Genomic DNA, 27200 nt, shown 5'->3' on the forward strand with positions numbered 1-27200 from the left:
TATTATCTCACATAGCTAGGCCATTTAGTCATCTTTTATTCCTTTTAGATATTCTTGGCATTTTTTCCTCTCACTGACTGAATTACACTTGATATCACAGTTCACAATTTTACCTAAAAATTATTTGTGGCTTATGTTTCTAATATCTATATTCTTCCCTTCACTAAAGTTAAGTCCGTTGAAAAGGATGATACAGATGTTAAAGTTTGACAGTGAAATAATAATGGCAAAGATAATACAGGCAATACAATAGGAGTATGTGGAAAAACAGTGTCTGAGGCATAGTAGGTATTCAATACATCTTTATTAAATAAGCATATCAGGGAATGAATGAATTCAAATCTCATTTTTTTCCTTTTAAACTTTCCTAACTTTTGGGACTGAATTAAACTATCCCTTTCTGCTATTCCATAAAATAATCACAATAGTAGTAGCTAGTAGGCACTGAGTGATTATTATGTCAGGCGCCATTAAAAATGCTTTCAATGTATTAACTTCATTCTCACAGCAGCTCCATCGAGTAGCTACAACAAGCTCCTCATTTTACAGATAATTATACCTAGACACAGAGAGGTTAAATAACCTACACCAGGTCACATAGTAATCAGAAGAGTTCTATCAAACTGTCCAACTACAAACAAGCAAGAATTCCTTGACACAAGCATTTTGTACTGTTTATCTGTTTTTCCAATGCTTAATCATAGCAGAGTACTTGGAATATAGCAAGTGTTTGGTAATTTTTGGTTAATCAGTGCATGGATATCTTAAGAATAGTGAATAATATAAACCAACTGTACAATACAAAACCAACTCTTGACAGTCTTCTCAACTATAGATCTCCAAAATTGAGAGGAGTGCCCAGCTATTTTCCCTATCACAGGGGATGCTTTAACCAACCCTTTTCTCTTTGCCACAGGAGGAAATAATAAATTGATCTCTGTCATATCACACTGCTGTCATACTAACTTTTTTATATCATCAGCTTCATTGGCCTTATTTCTAGTTCTTAAACATGCCAAGCCATGTTCCCACCTGAAAGCCTTTTAAATTGTAATTTTCTGTTCTATCTGGTGGAATTGGTCTTCCAAATTTTCTCCTAGCTAGAGACTATTAAATTAAAAGATATTAAAAGATTCTTACTCCTTGAAAGGAAAGCTTTGACAAACCCAGACAACATATTAAAAAGCCAACAAAGGTCTGTAGAGTCAAAGCTATGGTTTTTCCAACAGTCATGTACAGGCATGAGAGTTGTACTATAAGGAAGGCTGAGAGTCAAACAATTGATACTTTTGAATTGTGGTTATGGAGAAGACTCTTGAGGGTCCCTTGGATTGCAAGGATATAAAACCAGTCAATCCTAAAGTAAATCAACCCTGAATATTTATTGGAAGGACTGATGCTGAAGCTGAAGCTCTAATATTTTGGCCACCTGATGGGAAAAGTAGACTCATTAGAAAAGACCCTGATGCTGGAGAAGATTGAAGGCAGGAGGAGAAGGGGATGACAGAGGACGAGATGGTTGGATGGCATCACCAACTCAGTGGACATGAGTTTGAGCAAACTCCAGGAGATGGTGATGGACAGGAAAGCCTGGAGTGCTGCAGTCCATGGGGTCACAACGAGTCAGACACGAATGAGCGACTGTCTATATAACAGCAGCTTATATAATTGGTCCCGAGGCAGTCACCACTGCATTAATCACTGTCAAGGCTTCAATGACATAAAAGAGGATTCCTCAATTTTCTGGATCCACAATATTACCTTTCTCCACTATACTCTAGGCTAAAGTTTCTCAAGCTCAGCACTATTGATATTGGAGACCCAATAATTCCTTGTAACAGAGTTGTATCTTATAGCAGCTTCTCTGGTTGCCACTCACTACAAACCAATAGCAACTGTGTGACACTCCCACCCCAAAATGTGATGACCAAAAAAATCTCCAGATATTGTTAAGTCACTGGGGGATAAAACTGCTCTTGTTAAAAAAAAAAAATCTAGAAATAATTCCTTCTAAATCCACTGTGGTTTGGACCAAAGTATGAGAGGAACTACAGGTTTATAGCTATGTGACTTACATTTCACTTAAATATCCATCAGTCTTTTCAACAAACAGAGCTGAGAAAACTAGATATTCACATGTAAAAGAATGAAGCTGGACATTTACCTTACACTACACAAAAAAAGAAAAAAATCAACTTAAAGTGAATCAAAACCTAAACATAAGAGCTATGATTGCAAAACTCCTAGAAGAAAACACAGGGGAATGTTTTATGTCTTTAGATTTGGCAACATTTTCTTAGCTATGACACTAAAAGCATAGGTAACAAAAGTAAAATTAAACTACATCAGAAAGTGAAACATTTGTGCATCAAAGGATACACTCAACAGAGTGGAAAGGCAGCCTACAAAATGGGAGAAAATATTTGCAAATCCTATCAGATTTGGAATTAACATCCATAATATATTAATAAAAAGTGTTCAATAACAAAAAACAATGCAACTTAAAGAATGGGTAAAAGACTTGAATAGACATTTCTCCAAGAAAGACATACAAATGGCCAAAAAAAAAATGAAATTTTGTTCAGTGTCTCTATTAAGTAAATGCAAATCAAATTTGCATTGCAGTATCTACAGTGAGCTATTAGATACCTCTTATACTCATTAGGACATTCACTGTCAAAAAAAGATCCAGAAAATAATAAATGTTGGTAAGGTTGTAGAAAAAATGGAACACTTGTACATTGTTGGTGGGAACGTAAAATGGTGCAGCCATTAGAGAAAACAGTATGAGGGCTATTCAAAGAATTTAAAATAGAATTATTATAAAACACAATAATTCTACTTCTGAGCATATACCCCCAAAATTGAAATCAGGGTCTCAAAGAGATATAGGTACACCCATGTTCACAGCAGTGCTATTCACATCAGCTAGTCAGTAAGAGCATGAGACCAAAAGGTCCATAGGTAATGAATAGATAAAATATAATGGTTTCCAAAAGTTTCCCTTCTAAGGAAGGGAGAGAAGGGACTTGTTGTTTAATGGGTATAAAGTTTTCGTTTTGCAAAAAAAGTCCTGGAAATTGGTTACAAAACAAAATGAATGTACTTAACACTGTGGAACAATACACTTAGAAATACTTAAGATGGTAAATTCTGTTATGTGTATTTCACCACAGCTAATTTTTAAAAATTGCATCAGAAAAGAGCAATTAGTAAAATGAAGACAATTCTCTCAGCTTTGGAAATCCAAGATGCAAAGCATCATCCTCGTAGTATTAGGGCCATAAGTATGGGTTATTATTAGATACTAGGGCCCAGTGGCACCTTTGAACAAAGACCAGCCTCTGCACTGGGTAACTGTGATTTGCCTTTGGTTCTGCCTATTTCAAAGAATGTCAAACTGAATCATCATTTCAAAGTATGTCAAACTGAATCATCTTAATTAAACACTTGTGTAAACAAACATCCATCCAGTGCCAACTCTAGGTCAAGCATAGCACTGAGGGAGTTAGAATGTGTAATTCAATTCTGGGAAAGTAATATTTGATTTTTGGAAATCTGCAGCTGATTTCCAAATTAAGCATCACATAGTTAAGTAGTTTAGAACACAGACTCAGACCTGACTATGTAGGTTTGAATTCTGGCTCTGCTGCTTGCTAACAGTGGTCATTTTGCTTTTTTGCCTCAGTTTCCTCATCCTTAAAATGGGGATACTAATAATACCTTTTTCATAAAGTTACTATAAGAATTAAGTGATTTAATATTTTTGAAGGTATGAGAGCACTGCTGGGTATGTATTAAGAGCTATGTATGTACTCACCAAACAAATTCACAAACATGTGTTGAGCACCTAACTAAATACAAAAGACTTTGCTAGAAACTTGAACATTGCTTGAACTGTGCCCTAGAACCTACTACTTAACGGTGAAAGGGGAATTCCTAGTTGTGGGCTATTTCAAGAAAATGTTTGAGTCTTTGAAAATATCCCCTCCATCTGAGATGACTGAGAACAGCGTGTTTAATGCAAAGGTGGTGTGACGACTGCGAAGTTTTCTTGTACTGGACTCTCAGGGTAGCTCCTTCTCCTGCCCTCCCAGCTTTGACCGGCACAGAAGGCAGTGGGATGCTAGCGCCTTGGCCCAGCGTGCACACTGATTGTTCCCAAAGAGAAATATATCACTAAAATCAAGTGTTATTTAAGAAAGAAGAAAAAAAAGTAAAAACAACAAAATGCAAAGTTAAAAATGTATTTACTCTATCAAACCGGAGTCATGGATGGAATTACAATGATGCTCTCTGGGCAGGAGCCTGAGCTGCATCACAAATGTGAAATCTTTTATGAGAACCAGATTGAAACAATAAATGCCTAGAGAACTGAGAAGACGTTAAAAATGAAAATCCCAATCCAAACACAATAGCGATGTCTGATGTATGCTACTGCAAAACCAGAAAATATTTAGGACATAAACTCTATCAAAGATTCTTTCATTGAAAACTAAACAACCCTTAAGAGTTTCCAACTGGTGAAAACTTGGATAAAAACGTTTTGCATAGAAGTTTAAGAAACAGGCTTTGGACCCCGGCAAAAAGTGGTAAGACAAAACTCTTGATGAGTTCAGTTCAGTTCAGTCACACAGTCATGTTCAACTCTTTGCGATCCCATGGATAACTCTTGATATTTGCCATAATTATAATAGAAAAAGGAAAACACTTATAAATTCTAGTCTTTAATTAACAATTTCTCAACTGAATACCTAGAACAAATAAGTTTTAACTACTATAACCTTGAAAATCATATATAAGCTCTCTGTTTATAAAAAACAAAAAAATGGGTTGTCTTTCATTTTGGTTAATTTCTATTATACATCCATTCATGTTTTTAGAAATATACTAATTGTTTGACAAACAGTGTGTATGTAAGTTTCCTCATATCTTATAATTTTGGATGTTATATTATTATATCACCCTCTGCCTTGCCAATATCCCAAGGGTAAAACAGGGATAAAAATAAGTGTGTCTCATGTACAACAAAAACATAGATACCTGAGAGAGAAAAAAAATTAAGAAAATCAGTTCAATAGTCACTTGCCAGATAGCATGCAAGTAAAAAAGACTAAATAATTGTGGTAGTTGTTTGAAACATATACATATATAAGATCAATATGCTGTATACTTTAGCATATGGACATATGTTGTGCCATTGTATAAATGGTATATGTCAATTATACATTGATAAAACTGGAAACAAAAACAAAATAATATAAAATCCTTTCCAATAAAAAAAAACCAGATATAGAATTACTTCCAATATTTTTTTCTTTTTTCCTCTACATAATGTCCTACAAAAAACATTTACAATTGTGATACTCTGTCTTAAAAATACTCATGTTGTTGTTGTTTTAGTAGTCTGGTTGTAGCCTGGGCGGGGGGAAATGGCATGGTAATTTATACTTAGGTGCAATTCACACTGCATTTATTCTGTGAATACCCTTTTCACTCTCACTGATTCATGACATATTAATGGCATGATAAGAACCACTGTTCTAGTGTGAGTCAAATAAACATACTTTCAATTAAAGAATGTTGCTGTTCAGTCACTCAGTCGTGTATGACTCTTTGCGACCCCATGGACTGCAGCACACCAGGTTTCCCTGTCCTTAATCATCTCCCGGAGCTTGCTCAAACTCATGTCCATTGAGTTGGTGATGTCATCCAACCATCTCATGCTCTGTCATCCCCTTCTTCTCCTGCCTGCTATCAGGGTCTTTTCTAACAAGTCAGCTCTTCACATCAAGTGGACAAAGTATTAAAGCTTCAGCTTCAGCATCAGTCCTTTCAATGAATATTCAGGACTCATATCCTTTAGGACTGATTGGTTTGATCAATTAAAGAATAAATATACATATATTACTGTCCTATAGTTCTGCAGATTGATTCAACTTTCTGCCCTTAGAAATATAGCTAAAGGATTCACCAGTTTATATGTATATAGGTAAAGCAAGGAGGCCTGGTGTGCTGCGGTTCATGGGGTCACAAAGAGTCAGACACGATTGAATGACTGAACTGAACTGAACTAAAAGCAAGGAGAGAAGGTGGATTAATCTTTCACAGGCTGGTGAGGTTGATTATATTGTCACATGATGCTAAAAATTCTTGTTGGAAGAAAACAGAAGAGAGTCAATGAGGTAGAAATTTAGAAAGTAATTGAGAAATAATAGAGCAGTAAAACAGATAATAGAGGGCTAACCTGTGGGTGTAAAGGGAATTATTGCATATGGGAGCAAAGAAAAATAATATCAACTCAATGCCTATTATGCATCATATCATTTGACTTAATCTTCACAAAAATAAAGTTGATGGCCTAGTGGGTATAATGGGAGGAAAAGACTAGGCTATTTATTTGCCTAAGATCACACAACTAGTAAATAATGTAATCAGAATAGGAATTAGTCTTCTCATTATAAGTTCAATATACTTTCTATATTGCCTGTAGATCTCTCAACTCTCTCATTCTAATCTATTATCAAATTTTATGGTTTTTTAATTTTTAAAAATGTATATTTGCATATAAAATTCCTTCTTTGAGGGGGAGTTATTTTTACTATTATAACTTATCACTACAATTATTGAATATTTATCATTGTATTTTAAGGAATCTGTTCACATTTCTCTCTTCTATTCAACTTGGGGACTCAGTGCTTAAACCTGGAAGATACCCAGACAGTCTGCCCAATTCATTTTTTATTCATTCATTCATTCAACAAATACATATTAACTGCGAACTATGTGCAAGCCTTTGACTGTGTAGATCACAACAAACTATGGAAAATCCTTAAAGGGATGGGAATACCAGACCACCTTACCTATCTCCTAGAAAACCTGTATGTGGATCAAGAAACAACAGTTAGAACCAACATGGAACAACAGACTGGTTTCAAATTGGGAAAGGAGTACATCAAGGCTTATATTGTTACCCTGCTTCTTTAACTTCGATGCAGAGTACATCATGCAAAATGCCAGGCTGGATGAATCACAAGGTGGAATCAAAATTGCTGGGAGAAATATCAACAACCTCAGATATGCAGATGATACCACCCTTATGGCAGAAAGTGAAGAGGAGCTAAAGAACCTCTTGATGAGGGTAAAAAAGGAGAGTGAAAAAGCTGGCTTAAAATTCAACATTCAAAAAACTAAGATCATGTCATCTTGTCCCATCACTTCATGGCAAATGAAAGAGGGAAAGTAAAAGCAGTGACAGATTTTATTGTCTTTGGCTCCAGAATCAATGTGGACAGTGACTGTAGCCATGAAATTAAAAGACACTTGCTCCTTGGAAGGAAAGCTATGACAATCCTAAACAGCATTTTAAAAAACAGAGCTATCACTTTGCTGACAAATGTCTGTCTAGTCAAAGTTATGGTTTTTATACAGCATAGCCAGCTAACTGACATGAATCTGAGCAATATCTGGAAGATAGTGGAGGACAGAGGAACCTGTGCTACAGCCCGTGGGGTCACAAAATCAGACATGACTTAGCGACTGAACAACATCAATGTACTAGCTTGTATTATGGATTTACAATGAGCAAAACACACAAAGTCTCTATCACTAGGGAGTTTATATTCTAGTGGGAAAAGGCAGACAATAAGATAGATGATGGATTGATAGAGACGATGTAAATATAGACATGAATATAGCTGTGGGTGTAGATATCTACATACAGACAATGATGTAGAGCTATATATCAGGTATGGATATGTGGTATAAAGAAATCAAAGCAGACCTAAGGATAAGAGGAAGGCTATTTTATATTGGTTTTATATTCATGGTCAGGAAGATTCTCTCCAATGAGATGAATTCAAGCAATGATCTGAAAAAAGGAAGAAGGCCATATAGATATCTAGGAGATACTTTTTTTTGACAACAAAAAAGGCTGAGACCCTGAGAAGGGATGCTGCTGAGACTGTTGAGGGCCAGCAAGTATATCATTGTGTCTGGAATAGTGTCAGGGGAGAAGGGATTCTAAGAAGTAATAGGCAAGAGCAATAGGGCCTTGCACCTATGGCACATACATTATGAGTGACATGGGCTACCCTTGAAGGATTCTGAACAGAGTAGTGGCACAGTCGCTCATATGTTATAAAGAATCACTGTGGCAGCCGTGTGGGGAATACATTATAAGGAGGAAAGGATGGAAAGCAGGAGAATCAGGCAAGAGGTTAATTAAATAATCCAGGTATGAGATAATGGTAACCTGGATCAGAACGGCAGCAGTCGAGATGAGAAGTAGTCAGATTCTTAAGACATTGCAAAAGCAGAGCTGATAGAATTTGTTGATGCATTTGGAATGTGAAATATCAGAGAAAATCAGGAGCCATGGAAGACTCCAAGATTTCTGGCCTGAACAATCAGAAAAAAAAAAAAATGGAATTGTATTTTACCAAGATGGAGAAGACTGGGAACAGATTGCAACAAGGGTGGGATGTCGGGGGTGAAAATCAAGATGTCAGGTTTGGATGTGCTCAGTTTTGCTGTCAAGAGGGCTGTTGGACAGGTACATAGGTCTGGAGTTCAGAGAGTCTATCTAAAGATACAAACTGTAATCATCAGTGCACAGATACTATTTAAAGTCATGAATCTACGGGAGATACTTGGCCTAGGGAGTGGTGCGGACAAAACAGAGAGAGACCACATTCCTCTGGGGACATTCCAATGTTTAGAGTTCAGGGAGAGGAACCAGCTGAGGAAATTGAGAAAGAACAGCCTTTGAGAAAGGAAAGAGATTACAGTGTCCAGGAAGCCAAGTGAAGGCACTGTTTCAAGAAAGAAGGCATAACCAACTATAAGACATGGTGTTGATGAGCTGAGCAAGATGAGGATTGCTATTTGATCACTTGATTTGTCACATGGATTTCATAACCTCAGTAAGAACACTTTCAATGGAGTTGTGAGGGCAAAACTTGAAGTTTTCAAAAAAGGACTTGTTGTTGTTCAGTCCCCAAGTTGTGTCTGACTCTTTGCAACCGCATGGACTGCAGCAGGCCAGGCCTCCATCTCCTGGAGTTTGCCCAATTTCATGTCCATTTAATCTGTGATGCCATCCAACCATCTCATCCTCTGTCACCTTCTTCTCCTTCTGCTTTCAACTTTCTCAGAATTAGGGTCTTTTCCAACGAGTCAGCTGTTTGCATCAAGTAGCCAAAGTATAACAAGACATATAAACTATTATATAGTCTCTATGTCTATATGTCTGTCTATAGCCTATAGCTATTATTTTGGAGAGTTTCACTGTAAAGGGGAACAGATATAGGGTAATAGATAGAGGTGTGCATAGGGTTAAAGAGGGCCTTTGAGAGAACAGAACTTTAAATGTTTATAGCCAGATAGACATAATCTAATAGGATGTAAAACCAATGATGCAAGAGACAGCAAGGACAAGTGCAAGAGCAAGTCCTTTGAGGGTGAGAAGGGAGGGACTGGCCTTAGCCATGTACAGAGAGCTGATCCACAGAGATAGGAAGGAAGCCAGGAAACAACGGGTATGGAACAGGTAGCTGGTATGAATAATCTGGTGAATGAATAAAAGGTTTGCAAACACAATTACATGCCTGGGACATTCGGCCCATCCTCTGTGTCCCAGGCCCTGAGGGGACTGGGAAATGACCTTTTATCCTTCCAAATATTTCCTTTGCCTCTGCTATCTAATGTGTCAAACTCTACAAGCAGAGATTAATTCGCCTGGTTTAATGTTTATTTCGAAAAATAGAATAACACATTAAAACCCATGAGTCAATTATGCTTAAGTGCAAATGAATTTGTCAGCCCTCACTGTGAGAAGGCTTTTAATAAGGGGACATGAGAGTATGATAACTCTAGATGTTTTCCCATAGGAGCTGGGAGTTGGGGGTTGAGGAGGGAGTGGAGTGGGTTGTGTAAAGTTCATTGAATCTGTGAGCCTTGTCAATATATAAGATGTGTAACTCTAAATCAGAACACATGGGCTAATTCTTGGTTTACCACTCTGGAGCTTGGTTACCTAGCATTGGTCAGTTGACCTCATGAATCTCAGTTTCCCCATTTTAAATAGAGGTGAGCATTAAATAATATAAGGTGTATGTGGTATCATTTTTATATTATTGCTTCATTTTTTATTCATAAAATTAAAATATTTCTATCTTGCTCCTTTCTCTCCTAGAGCATATTTTCTGCTTGCTCACACCAGCAGTCTGCTTATACCTGACCTCATACTGGTATATCAGATTGCCAAGTACAGCTCACTATACTTATACTGATTGACTCAAGAAAATAAGTCATCATAATAGATGCTCATTCAAGGTTCACAGGCATTTGGAAAGGGGAGCACCACCATTGAGCTATAGATTTTTAGTTTCATAATTAGGTTGACACCTCTCAGCAGCCATGAGAGAGCATTATTATTTTATACTTGTATACTTTTAACACTTGTACCTATCAAATAAAATGATTTCACATACTGAATTATTATATACATTTTTGGGTTTGACTAGAGATTTTTAATGGCAAGGCATATTATATTTGCATCATTCAACCATATACACTGGTTTATTGGAATTAAAAAAAAAAAAAAAGAAAAACTGCATGCTACAAAGAATTAATTCAAATTCTAAATATAAACATCCTAACTTCCCAAGTACTAAATATTTGGCAGAGCCATTTTTAGGGTTCACATAAAATATAAAATTTATTAATGCATTTTAAAGCTGAGTCACATTTTCAAAAATCTGATATGTATAAAACTACTTAGAAGCTTTTTTTTTCTTCTGAATGTCTTTGCCAAGTCACTCTACAGAAGACCAAAGCACTCTATAACCACTGGCATTCAATATTCATACCATAATGCATAAAGTAAGGATGCTAGGCTCAGGTAATTATTAATCCCTCTTGACAAAAAAGCTACCAGTGGCAAATGTATGCATATTGGCTTACTGGGCATTTGGGATGTTGCTGGCATTAAAACCCAAATCCATTGAATCCCAAGCAAGTACTGTGTTTATAAAAGATAGTTCTTTCATAATATTAGACTCTGCAAAGCTTTATTCAGATGAAGCAGCTGCTTAATTTAATCTACAATTGCCAGATAGGTTCCTAAAAATCTTATTTTTATTAATTTAGGCAGAATCAGAAACTTGGCATAATTCTTTGGAAGCCTGAAAGTGTTTTATTTTATTTTGCACTGTCACAAAACTTTGAGTTTATGTGGACAGTCATTTTTCAGTGATGTACAAATTCACTTGAACAGAGAACCCCTTGTCTTAAAGATATAATCTTTTACTGTCTTTCAGTTGCTCAGAGACAGAATCAATCTGATCAGTGATAATGTGAAAACGAAGTCTTTGTCAAAAGAGAAGCCATAACCTTTATTTCTGCTTTCATCCCTAAATATTCCTGGAAACAACCAAGATAAACAGAGCAATTTGACTTAAATGCTGTGAAGTCATCTGGATAAAGGTTAAATACAACTTTCCCTGGACTGAATATTAGTTTCTGAGCTTTCTGTTATCTTTCTGCAGAAAGCATGAAAGTTATGTAAAGACCAATGAGGGTAGTAAGACCCAGAGGTACCACTTTGTCTAGTCCCCATCTCCACATTGTCTCTCCCTTAAATGGTCCCATACACCAGAAACTCCTCCTCTTTCTGTAAAGTAAAATGTTTATAAGGCAATGCTCATGGTATTTAATCATGTTTACTAACACCATGTTCTTTACATACAACCCAAATACACCTGCAGCATTTTGTACTCATTAGCAATAGTTTATCATTACTTTCGGCTCTATAAACATATTTCCTCTTCTTCCAGAAAATAAGTTCCAATTCTTTGTGTATTTCAATTGTTCTAATTAATTTTATAAATATCATATATGAATAGGGAAATAATTGCTTTATCTATCTATACTGATGAGTAAGTTGCAGGTCTAAAAGGTTAAATGACTATCCCTTTGCCACTCAAAAAACAAAACAAGACAAAGCAAAACAGTTTGTAAGTGGTGGCGCCAGGATGCATGTCTAGAGTCTAGGACTCTAGGTCTTAAGCTCTTTTCTCATCGCCTCTTGTGAATAAACTTTCTTATGTAAACAAATCACTAGGAGGTTAGATTCTACTGACTAGGGAAAACAACTGCAGGCACATTCTGGCACTTTGAAAATAACACTATATTTTTAACAGTAATTGATTTAAATTCACTTAGAGAAAAAGTGTTTCATTAGCATCTAGTTTCATTAATGGAGACAAGCACCAAATTCAGAAAGATAACAGGAATTTTAAAGAATAAAGAGCATTTTATGGCCAAAGTCATTTGCAGTCGTCTCTGTGAGAAATGAGAGTGAGTAAACCCCATAATGCACAGTGATTTATTTTTCTTTTTAAATCTTATTTTACTGTTGTAAGAACATTTAATTTGGGCTTTAAGATAACATACTATCCTGCGAAACTAAGTAATATCTAAGTGGTCTAAAAAGAATGTATTTAATATGTACAGCATTGCTCAATAAAAACTTATTTAATTAAACCATGCTATACAAATATTTAGTTATATCACTATACATATATTATAATTTTTATTTGAAATCATAAGCTCTGGATACAACAGTGGATGAAGTCTGCTGATTACCTCTCATCGGCCCAGGACTGTGCTAGGCACTGTGCACACATGCTTCTTGCAGTCTTCACAGTGACCTAATGAGACACAAGTAGGCTTCTTCTAATCGTGCAGAAGCAGAAAGAGGAACTAAGGTTAAACGGTTTGCTTAAACCCTAGCATCTAGTCAAAGGCGGAGTTGGGATTCAAACGCTGCGCTCTCTGCACCACCCAGCCTCCTAAAGATTCATGCTGTTTTGGTAAATATGAGCATGCTAGAGACACAACCATATTTTCTGGGTGAGCTCAGTCCTGGCTGAGCAGGATGACAGGTAAGGACAAAGGCCATGATTATCCCCAGCCAGTTAAAATCCACGTGTGAATTTCAACGGTAACATCTCAGGAGGAAGTCTTGGGCAGTTAAGACATCATCAGCAAGAGAGGCTTGGATCCCTGAGTTTCTTTGTCCTGCCTTCCTAACCTCCCTTTAGGAGGCCTAAATAGCTCTGATGGTGAAAAAGAGGCTTCCTGTATAAACTGACTGCTGAGGTAACTGTGGCCCAAATAAAGCCACAAAAGTACTCTCAGATTCTCTGTGCTGTGACAAACAGTCTGTACTTATTAATTTGTGCATAAATATGAAGAGTAGCAAGGAGAGATTTTGAGAAAAATGAGTTTTTGATGACACTGGAATTTTTCCAAGGCATTTGTTCACTGAATCCTATATTGGCTTTTTATATGTAAGATCCTGAAATAGACAAGGCAACTTCTCATGCTTAGTTTTTTCTTTTTGCTCTCAAGCTTATTGGTGCAAGTGGATGGAATTACATCAAAGTGCTTCTGTTCCTATCTCTTTTGCACATGGCTTTTAAAAATATGTTGCTGATAGCAGCCAAACAAGGCTATAAAGTTTCTTATTAGGGATATAAGCTATTCACACTGGGTCTTCTGATATGCGTTTCAATACAATTTAGCTTGGTTCATTAGAATGTGATTATCACATGAAAATAAATGAATGATATTTTGTTTCCTCAGTAATGGTCACACTGTGAATATTATAAAATTATTTTTTACAAATGCAAGTGCACTTTGACTCTTCCAAACTAGCATATTTAATACCCAGCTATGCTTTTCAGATAATGAAAAATAATTTCTGCTTCACCAACCAAGAATGACAATAATGTGAATGTTTGTGTATGTTTAGAGATTTAGTAAGATAATTAAACAGTAGTATCTATTATGTGGCTTATAATGCATGAAGTATTTCACTAAGTACTCTCATATATTATCTTAGGAGTAGATAGATAGTGGGATGCATAGATAGATAGCAGGAGAGTTAACAAATACATGCTTAAATTAAATTAACATTTGAAAATATTTAAATATGAGGCTATTTTCTCCACTTCACAAATGAAGGAACTGAGGTCCAAGACAGACAATTAACTGGTCTAAAATTTCAATAGCAATTCAAGACAAAATATTAAAACCAAACCTAACTTACTTGACTCCAAATAATATAACATAAAAAAAAGATCAACAGTAAAAATAAAATTGAAGATAACATCAAAAGTATATAATAACAGAAGTTCATCTGTACTATATTAAGAAATATAGTTTTCCATATTAATGTTATATCTTACAGTTTTATAGAAAGAAGTAACATCTCTTTTGGAGGGAAGAAAAAAATAAATACTACAGACACCCATCTTCTTAGAAGTAGTTTCAAGTACCTAAAACCAACAATTTGTCACCAAGATTACTTATAAACTATTAATATTATAGATATCTCTAATCTTCCAGGCCCCTTCATGTATCCCACTCTTGTCATTGCAAAGGGGCTTGTATAACTCAATGAGACTATGAGCCATGCCATGCAGGTTCACCCAAGACAAACAAGTCATACGAGAGAGTTCTGAAAAAAAAAGACATCCACTGAAGGAGTGAATGGCAAACCACTCCAGTATTCTTGCTGTGAAAAGCCCATGAACAGTATGCAAAGGCAAAAATATATGATACCAGAATGAGCCTCCCCAGGTCGCTAAGTGTCCAGTATGCTACTGGTGAAGAGCTGATGGCAATTACTAATAGCTCTAGAAAGAATAAAGCAGCTGTGCCAAAGCAGAAACGACTCTCAGTTTTGGATGTATCTGGTGGTGAAAGTAAAGTCCAATGATGTAAAGAACAACATTGCATAGGAACCTGGAATGCTAGGTCCTCGAATCAAGGACATGGAACAATGGATTGGTTCCAAATTGGGAAAGGAGTGTGTCAAGACTATATACTGTCAGCCTGCTTATTTAACTTATATTCAGAGTACATCACGCGAAATGCCAGGCTGGATGAATCACAAGCTAGAATCAAGACTGCAAGGAGAAATATCAACAATCTCAGATATGCAGATGATTCCACTCTAATGGCAGAAAGTGACGAGGAACTAGAGAGCCTCTTGATGAGGGAGAAAGAGGAGAGTGAAAAAAAACTGGCTTAAAATTCAACATTCAAAAAACTAAGATCACGGCATCTGGTCCCATTATTTCACAGCAAATAAATGGGGAAAAGTGGAAGCAGTGACAGATTTCCTTTTCTTGGTCTCCAAAATCACTGCAGACTGTGACTGTAGCCACGCAATAATAAGATGCTTGCTCCTTGAAATAAACGCTAAGACAAATCTAGACAGCATATTAAAAAGCAGAGGCAGTTGGCTTTGCCAACAAAGGTCCATATAATCAAAGCTATGGTTTTTCCAGTAGTCATGTATGGATGTGACAGTTGGACAATAAAGAAGTCTGGGTGCCAACAAATTGATGCTTTCAAATTGTGCTGGAAAAGACTCTTGAGAGTCCTTTGGACTGCCAGAAGATCAAACTAGTCAATCTTAAAGGAAAGCAATCCTAAATACTTATTGGAAGGACTGAAGCTGAAGCTCCAATACTTTGGCCACCTGATGGGAAGAGCCAACTCACTGAAAAAGTCCTGATGCTGGGGAAGATTGAAAGCAAAAGGAGAAGGGGGCAGGAGAGGACGAGATGGCTAAATAGCATCACCAACTCAATGAACATAAATCTGAGCACATTCCAGGAGACAGTGAATGGTATAGAGGCCCGGCATGCTGCAGTCCATGGGGTTGCAAAGAGTCGGACATGACTGAGAAACTGAACAACAACCACCCTCCACTATCACTGCTTCAATAGTTTACTTTTAAAAATGGGCCATAAACTTTTTATAACTTGTCAGGATATTGGTCAATTATTAAGAATTAAACTCAAATTATGATATGAGAACATGCAGATGAAATGGAAATAATTATACTTTAAAATGAGGTGCCTTTTTTTTACCCAAAACTAATGCTTTCCATCAAGTGCACTCCTTTGAAACTAAAGAAAGTACATATAAGTATTTAAATATGGAGAGAGGTACAGAGATAGAGTAAATATGGAAAACCATTAACAATCAGTAAATCGAAGTAGAAGGTTTCATTATACTACTACTATTCTTTCAAGGTTTTGAAATTTTAAATCCTCACTACCAGTAACCTCTCCTTGACCCAAATTATGTCCACCCTCCTCATTTATTCTGCTGCCATTCCTGGACATCTTAGATGCATATAATTTTAATGTCTGAAAATTTCTATGACTCTATCAAGCATAGCTACCCAGAAATTTTTTATCTACTCCTTTATCTCTTACATTGGTGGTTTTTCAGACACTTGGAGATTATGGAATCTATACTCCCCCAAATTTCCTGAAATTTCCCCAGATTCATCCATGTTTCTTTGCTTGGACCCAGGACCAGCAAAAAGATCATCACTATCTTATTTTTCAAGGAATTCCCAAAATGGGTCCTAGAACACTATTGCTTCACAAAATATAGTTTGAAAGCAGTTTTTCTGAAAGCCACATTACCCCTCCCCCTTTATTTACAATCTGCGTTATTTGCTGAGGTTGACATTGTGAGGGTATAGGGTGAAGGAGGGGATAAGCTGTCTGTCAGGAGAGCATGCATAGTGACAAGTGTTCTTTTCCACAAAAGGTCGAGAGAAGCAGTCATTCGTATTCTCCCTCAAAGACAAAACGTCTAAGTTCTAGCAAGAAGAACTTCAAGCAATTTGAGAAGGTCAACAAATTACTTCTATTTTTTTTAACTTAAAGTACCCAGTGGGAGTCAAACATATCTCTGTCAAACAAATTACTAGGAGTGACAGAGGTCCCAACCTCTCAGTTCAGAAAAACATGAAACAAAACCAAGTGAGGATTTTTGCTCCTAAGGATGTCTTTTCTAGAATACAATGGTTATTAATTCACAATTTCCTTACTTTGCAAGCAATGGACTCTTCCTTACAAGTTCCCCAGGAAAATTCTATCGAAAGCTCAGAAAGCTTAATATTTTTTAGATGCTGCATTAGTAGGAAATGATCAATAATTAAGCATTCTAATAAATAATATGCTGATATTTTAAAGGACAAATAACAAATAGGTTTGTCTCTATGATGCTTCCACTCAGATAGTTAATAAGAGATATGTAGAGCTTTCCTAAGCTGAAACACCACCTATTTGATGTGCTGTTTGATGCATGAGGAATAACCAAATAATAATTGTACAGTGCTACAGACAAATATTTACTTTACAGCACCACAGGCTAGGTAGTGTGATTTGTACACAGCGGCTTAATTAAATAGACTACCATGTAAAACACTTAGCCTCTAGTGAGATATCGTGATTAAACTTGTACCTACGATATCACAGAACACAAAACAGAAAGCAAGTTAGAGTAGCCCTACCAGCAAAAAGGGAATACAACTACTGAGAGACAGATGAAGTGAGGGTGCTTATAGAGTGTCAACAAAGTTTCCTTTTCTCCTCCTTCATAACAAGCTAAAGGGAAAGTGCTAGAAGAACAACAACAACAACAAAAATAGGACACAAGGACTATGTTCATTTTTTCTTTTATTTTTCGTCAAATATATATCAAGTGACAGCCTTTCTTCAGGTGCCCAGGATATAGTAAACAAGACAGAAACCCTGCTCTCATGCAATTTTGCTAGATTGGTAGACAATAGAAGAGAAAAACAACATACAGACAAGTGTGTCTTTTCTAGCAATATATTTCCAGGTAATAACACCCAAGAAGATAAAGAAAGCAAAACAAGGGACAAGAAAGCAAACAGTGCTTTTTTAGATGAAGGGGTCAGCAGAAGCCTCTCTACCAAGTGAGGTTTGAGTAGAAGCCAGGAATGGATGTGAGATAGTGAACCACGTCAACATCTAGGTAACTAGACTTCTGGGCAGAAGCAACATCAAGCAAAGGCCCGGAAGTAGAAATATACAAGGTTTGTTGAAGACCAGAAAAGAGCCTAACATGGCTGGGTAATAGGAGATGAGGTCACAGGTATTCTGGAGCCAGAAAATGTAGGGCCCTGTAAACCAGGGCAAGCATTTTAGATACTTTTCTGGGAACCATTTGAATACCTCAAGTATAATGTTGCAGGTGTCTTGACAGTGATGCTAGAGAAGGAAGCACAATAAACATCCAAGGATTCAAAACTGGGAGTCAATGAAAGACGGAAGAATGGGAAAAGAAAGCAAAGGGAATTTCACAAAAGACTTAAACTTTAGCAGTTGGGCAGTTGGTATGCCTGCTGGGTCACCTTCCAGTGTGTATCCCGGCAGGGGATTTGTCATCACTACTTTCAAAGCCCTTTTTCCAGTAAGTATTTTAAAAATCCAATATATTGAAGACTTGCACACACTAAAAGGCCAGAAAAACACCATTTACAGACTTGCATTACTGAGAAAACAGCTGCCCTGATTAAAGCAATAGAATAGGGCTATGAGGCATAGATTTCCGTTGTCATTGAGATCAGATTGCGGACATAGATAATTTCTATAAAAACTCATCAGGATTATACACAAACACAACACAAAGCACCTCTAATAAATTAGGACTGAGCTAATCGGTTTTCATCCTCCCTAGCACCTTTGCTAAGATTCTTTGATGCATTTGGATTTAGTGCATTAACTAGAACTATGCATAGCACCGTGCTGGAGGTGATAAATGCAAGGCATACAGAATTTACATGCTTTTCCTCCCAGTTTCCATAAACCATAATTTGTTAAGTCATAAAGAATGTTATAAGCATAGTTTTGATGCTATGGAACATACTCAATATTTAGAAGTCATTATCTCTTAAATGAATATTATCCATTTTCCCCATGCTTCTAAATCCTTTCACCTTCCAATCCATTCTCCACAATACCTGCAAAGCCCTTTCCAAAGTAAAAGCTATTTAAGGCAACCCCCTTCTCATAGCCTTGCAGTGGCTCCCCGCTGATGATGGGATAAATCCCCAAGTCTTGTTCACGATACTGGAAGCCCTACAGTGTGACTCCAATCTCCAGGCAGAGTCTGACTTCCTATCTCTCCTACCTTGCACCTAAGGCTATAAAACTCCAATGAACTTTACTCACTTTCCACCATCCTCTGAATCAAATCCCAACGCAGCCCCTTACTTGCTGTATACTCTTGGGCAAATTACCTGTCCTCCCTATGCTTCATCCCCTTTCCAATAAAATGGAAATATCAGTACATAACCTGGACATTTTTGCTTGTTTTGTTTACTTATTTATTTAATTGGTAGATAATTACTTTGTAATATTGTGATGATTTTTGCCATACATCATGGCACAAAAGTAAGCTAATAATTTAAAATAATGTCAGATGCATTTTAAGTACAAAATAACTGTAAGTTATTATTACTGTTATTGGTTGATAGCATTTTATTATTGTCATTTTGGCCAAAAAAAATTGCCCTTGCTGCCCACTCTTCTCCTGAAAAACTAATCATTCTTCAAGACCCCACACAAATGTCATCTCCCCTCCAAACCTTCCCTAACACATTGACTCACTCTCTAGCAGTACTTCTCTCTTCTTGTGCTCTTACAAGTTAAGTGTCATTCTTCATTAGCATTACACACATACCACTGATTAATTCTTAATGCCTACGTTTGTCTTCCATGGGGCATGAGCGTTCTTTGAAGGTAAAGATTCTTTCTCCCAAAGTAGCACCCAGAGCATGGTAGGCTTTCAACAAAAGTTCTGTTGAATCAAATGTTCAATCAGTAAGTACTTAAAGACACAGATATTTTTCAAAAATTTTCCATACTGCTAGGAAATAATTCAGGAAATATAAGAAATAGCACAAGGCACAGATTTAGATATAGCTCACAAACTAGGACTAAATTGTATAAGGCAGTAAATGTCTGCAAAGCTTTAGAGAAAGGTTAAACATATATTATTAAACATTTTCTTTTTACTCTTTTCCAGTTATTCTAGCTTTGTCTTATCAAATATAAGTAAGTTCCTTTAGAGTATGAACTATGTCATTTCATACTTTTGCAGTCAAATATTCGGCACAAAAGTTCACATTTCATGAACCTTTAATAAAAATTAGGAAATATTTCCAAGGTCTAGGTAGAACTAAATGGGGAACTGGGGAAAAAAAACAAAAAACAGGTCTTCTTTTCTAATACTAACTCTGAAAGTATACTGTCCTCTGTGAAACATATCCCATATGCAAGCATGAAGAGACAAACAGAGAGTGGTGGTGTTCACCAATGCACTTGCTCTTCAAGAGCAGTGTGGTAGGCCTGAAATGTATTCAGGACCATCACCAGTAGCTTCCATCAGAGAGCATCATGCTGCTGATGATGTCGGAGAACTGATAACTGAGGTTGGAACATGAGCAAAGGAGAGAAGGTTGACAAAGCTACAGGTGGCAAGTGTAAGTCTAGAACAAGCAGGCCACACAACATTGCTAATTGTTATATCCTGATACAAAATAAAAAGTTCAAATTTGAAAAAGAAAAAAAAAAAGAACAAGCAGACCACATGAGACAAGGAGGATAACGTTATGTCTCAGGAGTTTTCATCCCTGATTAGGGGTTAGGGATAAATTTTCCCTTCTCCCTGTTCACCAATGCTTTATATTCCATTGATGCTTTGCAGTGTAGGACACATTTTTTAAAAATCTATATTGTCTCATATCAACTAACATGGATTTGAGTGTCCACTTTTGGGTTTCAGAATTCAAAGGAGAATTTAGAAATTTGGGATAATGGTACACAGTCAAATAATAACAAAGGGAATAGAAATACTTGGAAGAAACTAAAGCAATTCAGAACAGTTTTATAAATGCAGCATGTAATATTAGAGTATTCCTATTCTCCTAATAAAACTTAAATGAGATAATACATGTGAACATCCTAGTAAAGAACTGAAAATATAGGAGATGTTGGAATCCACATGGACCGAATCAGCAGTTTTTTCTTTTCTTGCTCACAGCAGAGTTCAATTATATATGTTGAGAGAAAAAAAAAAAAAAAAAATCCTGGGACTGGTTAATAATTATCTTCATTTTCATGCAAGTAGTTATAAGTTTTTTCTTAATATCCATTGAAGACCAACGTAATTTTCAATGCCAGGACTATTAAGTAGTAACACTGTGTACTAAGTGAGGTTCTAGAACTTTTTTCCCAGTCTTAAAAATAGGCTAGATTCCCATATGTCAAAGATGGAGTAACTGTGGGCCTGCCCAAGAGTAAAAGAAAGCAACTAGATAAATCACCCAAATTCCTTCCAGATTTAGGACTGCGTCAATACTCTGATTAGTGATAAAACCCTGAATATTTATCTTTGTTCAGATATTTTAAAAAGAATCACAGAGTCAGTATTTCACAAGTGTTTCTTAAATCTTCTGCCATTAACCCACACTTCATAACTTGGGTTTTCAAAATCAGAACTATACATTCACCTGAAAAAAAAATGAAATCTACAAATAACTGAAGATTAAAAAAACTGTTCAGTGGGTTTAGATATAAACTGCATCCTCTGCATTGTTTAGCTCATCATGAAAATTGCTTTAATTTCAATGCTGGAATCAAAACAATCCAGTCTTTTTAAAAGACATCTACTGTCTACTGTAAAGTAATAACATGTTTTTAGAGACTTCTAAGTGCATATCTTGGAATTTCTAACTTAAATGCATGGTTTGGAAAATACTAATTGTTGATCATGAAAAGAATGGTTACATTTCATCATGAAAAGAGGCAAAAATAAAGTACTTATGCTCTTATTTCCTCATTTAAATTACATATGATGCTGTTTAAAAAGGAGTACATAATTTTTAAGGTTAGTAAAAAAGTCATTCAAATACATATGTTTGTATTTTATGAAAAGAAAATTTCATTGAATGCTCCATGAAAAAAAATTGAAAAATATTAAATATGCACTGAGAAAAAAATAAACATAAATAGAGACTTAATCAGAAGTTAAAAGAAACGATGATATACCTTTACTAAGAAATACAAGAAGAGTGTATAAGCTGGAAGGTAAAGATGGGTGAAAATGAATCACTGTCAAACTAAAGTTATTTTGTAAGTTTGATGATTAATGGATTCTTTTAACTTATGGTACATCATATCAAAGTCATCTGGGCTTTTTTTTTATTTTTGGCAATTTGTGGAAATTTTTGTTTTAACTCAGCTAGAAGATCACTTTAGTAGCGCAAGTTATCTCAAATACCATTTAGTTGTTCTTTTTGAAATTTGCTGCAAGAAAATTTGTATAATCCAAGAGTGAAACTGGCTCTTTAGTCATTTTAAACTTTGGGTTCTTTTAAAAAAAAAAATCAGTATTTATAGCTGTACCTTTCTACTACATCAAAAATCTATTCTGAGTAAAAGAAAGGTCATGTTGTTATATTCAGGAACTCTATAATAAAGAAATATTACCAAGGTTTTATGAGGATTCACCATTATCTGAGAATCAGTTAGTTAAAATTAAATGTCCGTCTAGTCAAAATAATGGTTTAATATTAACCAATTAGTAAAACATGAGTCAATTAATTGTATGTTTTTCACCTTTATTCCTTTTATGAGAACTAAGTAGCAATATAACTATATCCCTTTTCCTATTCAGTCATACTACTTAGCAAACTATATGAAAATACACACACTTTAGGGGTGGGGTAAGTCAGGAGAGAGGACTTCTTCAAAGCAAGTACCTCCTTACATATAAATCTTCTCTTTGTATAAATGCTACCACTGGTCAGTTTTGAGAAATTAATCACATGTACTCTACAAGTATGAGATTATAGTTAAATAATAAGATTTAACTCATCAAAAAGGTGATAAAAAAAAAAAGTTCACCAATAAAACAATTAAGTGAACAACATTGCATTGTCAGAAAACAAAAATAACCATATCATTTTTAGCTAGGTAGAGCATGAATACTGGCCTTAACATGTGGTGTCCATCAAAGGCAAGCTACATATTTCTAGGGATAACTTGAATTTGCCAATATACTGTGCAGTAGATCAGGCAGACAAACACTTCAAATGAGTAAAAAACAGAATTCAAGTAAGTAATAATTTTCAAAAACTGGATCTCCTCAGTTTATAATGTTGGCTGGCAATCTAAGATGCAGTCAAAATCACTGTGTTAGAATTATCCTTAAGAGGTAATAGCTCCCTTCACTGCTAAGGTCTCTATTAAATAAAAATTATAGGTACCCAATTTTGAAGGGTATCTTAATCTGAAAGAAAGTATAATATTCAAAGAAATCTGAAAAAGCCTAGCTTTTACAATTAAAGTTCAATTTCTTTTGTGCTTTCCCTTGTGTTTTGCTATTATACTGGTTTAAGGAAACTACTCTGTTGTATATAGAATATTATATATATTAAAGGCTCAGTACAGTTTTTATAGAGGGCTCTTGGATTTATTTACTTGGCGTTCCCAAGTAAATTGGGAGTTTATTTATTATTATCTATAAATTTTAAGTCACCTTTTTTACAATAAGAATCTCAAAGATAATAGCAATTTGAATCATAAATTAAATTAAGTAATCACATAATTTCAGAATTGGGAACTTAGTTTTCCCTTTCCTTGACAAGTGTAAAGACAGAGGCAACAAATCAAAATCACTAGTTGACATACTACAATACAGCAATGCCATAAATTAAGTTTGACTTTATACATTGTCTTAAGAAACAAATCCAAGATTGAATCATTTATTCTTGTACCAAAAATATACTATCAGAAAAACTCACCAATATTAACAGAAAAACACGCACACACAAAGTGACCAATCACCTCCACAGAGATTAAAAACTGAATTTTAAAACTCCTTCAATACTCAGTTGCCCTAGAATTAGCTAGGTGTTTTTAATAAGCAGGAATTTTAAAGACTCTCTCCAGTGAGAGCCTTTTTTATCTGGAAACAGCTAGGCACAGTGATATGAACACACAGAGCACTATGTATTCTTCAGCTGACCGGCTCTCCACTCACCTCACACTTGAGGTCTGTATTATGAACAAAATTCAAATATTCCATTTTCTACATTTCCAAATCACTGTTGCTAGTCAAAAGCACTCCAAACACCACCAAATCCCTTCTTACCATGTATGAGCCACAGTGAAGCGACGACGCTGCCGAATGCTTTTATTCACCAGCAACTTTCTGAAAAAGCAGGGTGAGTTCCTTGGCGAACTGCGTGGAGAAATTTTAGGAGATGTAGGTCTGTTTGCTGGTAGTCTCGGAAGCTCAAGTTCTAAGTGCATTTGCTCCTTGAAAGTCTTTATGCAAACCTCAGATTCAGAAGCAGTAAGTTCTTTTGAAGAATCTTTTGCTGTCATTTCTTATATGGAGTGCTGGCTTTCACCATCCAAAACAAAAATCTCAAACATAGCAGAGACACAGCTGCAGGTTAGGAGGCTGGTAAGTCTGCAAACTGTTCCCAGTTTAATTTAGGAAGCTGTGGCTCCAAAGTAGGATCTGCTTAGAGCAGGAGCAGCATAATCGAAGAATGGCAAGTCAGCCTGTCACAAGGAGCTTTATCAGCCTGGCTTTGCCTCTGAAAATGCGCCAAAGTGCTTCCTATGTCAGTAGCCTCCTTGTGGATGAGGTTTGTCTGCAAGCTACACACTGACACTCGCTGAATTCATTCAGCTGAATATATCAACTCATGAAATATTCATGAGGGCTTCTGATAAATCCTTTACATGCATATTTTTTTTTTAAAAAGAAGTCTTTTCAAACATGCTGCATCCACTAATGGATAGTAAGCAAAACCTAGTCACTGAGTCACTCATTTTTGTTTGCACAATGCATAGAACCACAGCCCAGCCAGCATGTGTGATGTTTAAAGTCTTCATTCAGAATTATCTTTCTCTGTAACGCATACAACAGTAACTCCACCTACCAAACGCTTATTGGCCCAGGACTATTTAAATAACTGCACTCTGTTTCCAGAGTACATCATATTTTCACCCTCCATCACCCAGATTTTCACATTTGTGAAGCCACTCAATCATCAGCAAAAACATTAAAGCAGATTGTCAAAAAGCCTAGCTAAAACAGACCCCCCAAATTCCATTTCTGAATGAAAGAGCTGATTTGCTAAAGCTTTTTTTCCTCTCTCCTCTCCAGAAGATACCAAACTACAATATAAAAAGAGTCAGGAAAACATTAGGTTTGGAAACATAACAGAAAAACATTAGATTTGGTTCATTCCCCTAAGGAATTTAAAGACTAATCTTTAATCCAATAAAAATTACCTTCATTCTTCTGCTTAAATTCATTGTCTCTGAGGTGCCCACAACAGCCACTCTCTGTTAGATGTAAAGTCACTTCCAAAAGTCAAAGTTCTCTAGAATGGAAATGGAGGTAACAACCAGGAGAAATGAATGCTCCCCATTATAAGTGCAGGGTCCAAAGTCAAGCATCATGCACATGTGTGTGTGCAGACACACATACAGGTAGATGTACACAATAGTGTCTGTGTGTGGGTATCTTTACTTGCCAGCGTGTGTGTACTTGGTTCACAAGGGCATGCCAGTGAGATATATGGGTAGGGGAGCCCAAAAAAATGTCTCAAATTTCAAAGCAGATCATTGCAACCTGAAGTTTCATTTAGAAACATACTGGCATGCAGCTTCTACACTTTAAAAGAAGTAAAAAGACTAGTGTGGTGCTTAAGTATACAGATGCTGTGAAACTCTGTACCTGCATCATTTCCTACCAGGCCAGCCCGATCTCACACAAATTTGACAAAGCAGAATTAGGGTTAGCCAGCAAGAGTGACAGTTCAGGAATGATTCACAGGAAGACTTCAGCGAGAAAGCAAGAAATTTATTTTTTCTCTAATGTGTGAGAACTTTCACCTTTATAATAAAATCATTTATATGTGTCAAGTACTCTGGTTAAATATCTAAAGGCTGAATAAGAACAGACTATGACCTGTGCACAGGAAAAAAATAAGCCCCCCTGCAGCCCTTGGGGGAATGGTTTAAACCTAACAGGAAGGATTTGAACTCCTAGCTTATATGTACTGTCTTGGAAAGATATCAGTACTGCAATAATACAGTAAAAGTATACTATTGAACAAAAGCAAAGTCATGGAATTTCAAAATGTGAGTGAATCCCTGTAATCACCTTGTTTGGCTCCTCATTTTAAAGACAAGGACATAGACTTAGAAACTTTCAATAACTTGTCCAAAGTCCTTTTTTGTAGTTGATATTAGAGGAAAAGCTAAAACCCAGGTTTTCTGATTCCCAATTGAGTGTTCTTCCATTATATAAGAGAGGTTAACATAGTCATTTTTCCTGCCAAGCCCCAGCACATGCACTTTATATATTTGAAGATATTTCAACTGCTCTATTTGAGAATGAATTGTTAGTAATGTCTAGTAATGTCATGGGGGGAAAATGTAGCTAAAACTATCTATTATTTACTGCATTATGAAAACAAAGTCGAACTTTTTCCAACAATAATGGGATACAAAACTGGAATGTGAGAATATGTGATACTGTCAATATTCAGAGTGACTTATTTGCAAAAAAATGAATTAGCAATTTGAAGTCTTTCTCTTAATCACTTTTAAAGGCTGCCAAAACACAATACGTATTTTAGGGATTTTTACCTCTCCCAAAATTACAGCAAATTTCACAACCCAGATTTAGCTGTATGTGAACTGGGATTCAGATGAGGAAATGTTGACATAAACTTAACAAAAGCAGAATAGTGGTAGAATTACAATTACTTTCTAATTCTTATTGTCAACTTATGTGACATTATGTGACATTTCACATTATTCTTTCACTTTGCATACCATGCCAGTTAATATCCCAGTTAAAGAAATTTTAAGAATCATCCTAAGAAAAAGAATTTCAAAACTATGTAAAGTCAAGACCAAAATTGAAACTAGCTGTTGAGTAGCTATCAACAGGACTCTGGAACCCACCAAAAAAAGAGATGTCCAAAGACAAAGGAGAAGTCACAATGAGATGGTAGAAGAGGTGCAATCATGATAAAATCAAATCTTATAGCACTGGGTGGGCAACCGACAAACTGGAAAACAGTAGTACCAGAGAAGTTCTCCCTCTGTTGTGAAGGTTCTGAGCCCCATGTCAGACTTCCCAGTCTGGGGAATCCAGCAAAAGGACTGTGAACCTGCAGGGAATCTGACTTTGAAGGGAAGCAGGATTTGACTACAGGGCTTTCACAGAACTGGGGGAAACAGACACTCTACTCT

General features: G+C 36.0%; 1 protein-coding gene across 2 annotated transcripts in view; it reads right to left on the bottom strand.

The window, feature by feature from the left end:
- PDE4B (phosphodiesterase 4B) overlaps nt 1-27200 on the bottom strand; it is a 510574-nt gene that overhangs the window by 401849 nt on the left and 81525 nt on the right. The window contains exon 1 of one of the 2 annotated variants that reach the window (XM_065911451.1): nt 24067-24302. The exons of the other annotated variant lie outside the window; for it this stretch is intronic. Within the exon in view, the coding sequence (XP_065767523.1) occupies nt 24067-24302 (236 nt within the window). Of the gene's footprint in view, nt 1-24066; nt 24303-27200 lie in introns of those variants that run through there. 2 annotated transcript variants of the gene reach the window in all.

The sequence above is a fragment of the Muntiacus reevesi genome, chromosome 1 (genome assembly GCF_963930625.1).
Source record: "Muntiacus reevesi chromosome 1, mMunRee1.1, whole genome shotgun sequence".
NCBI lineage: Eukaryota > Metazoa > Chordata > Mammalia > Artiodactyla > Cervidae > Muntiacus > Muntiacus reevesi.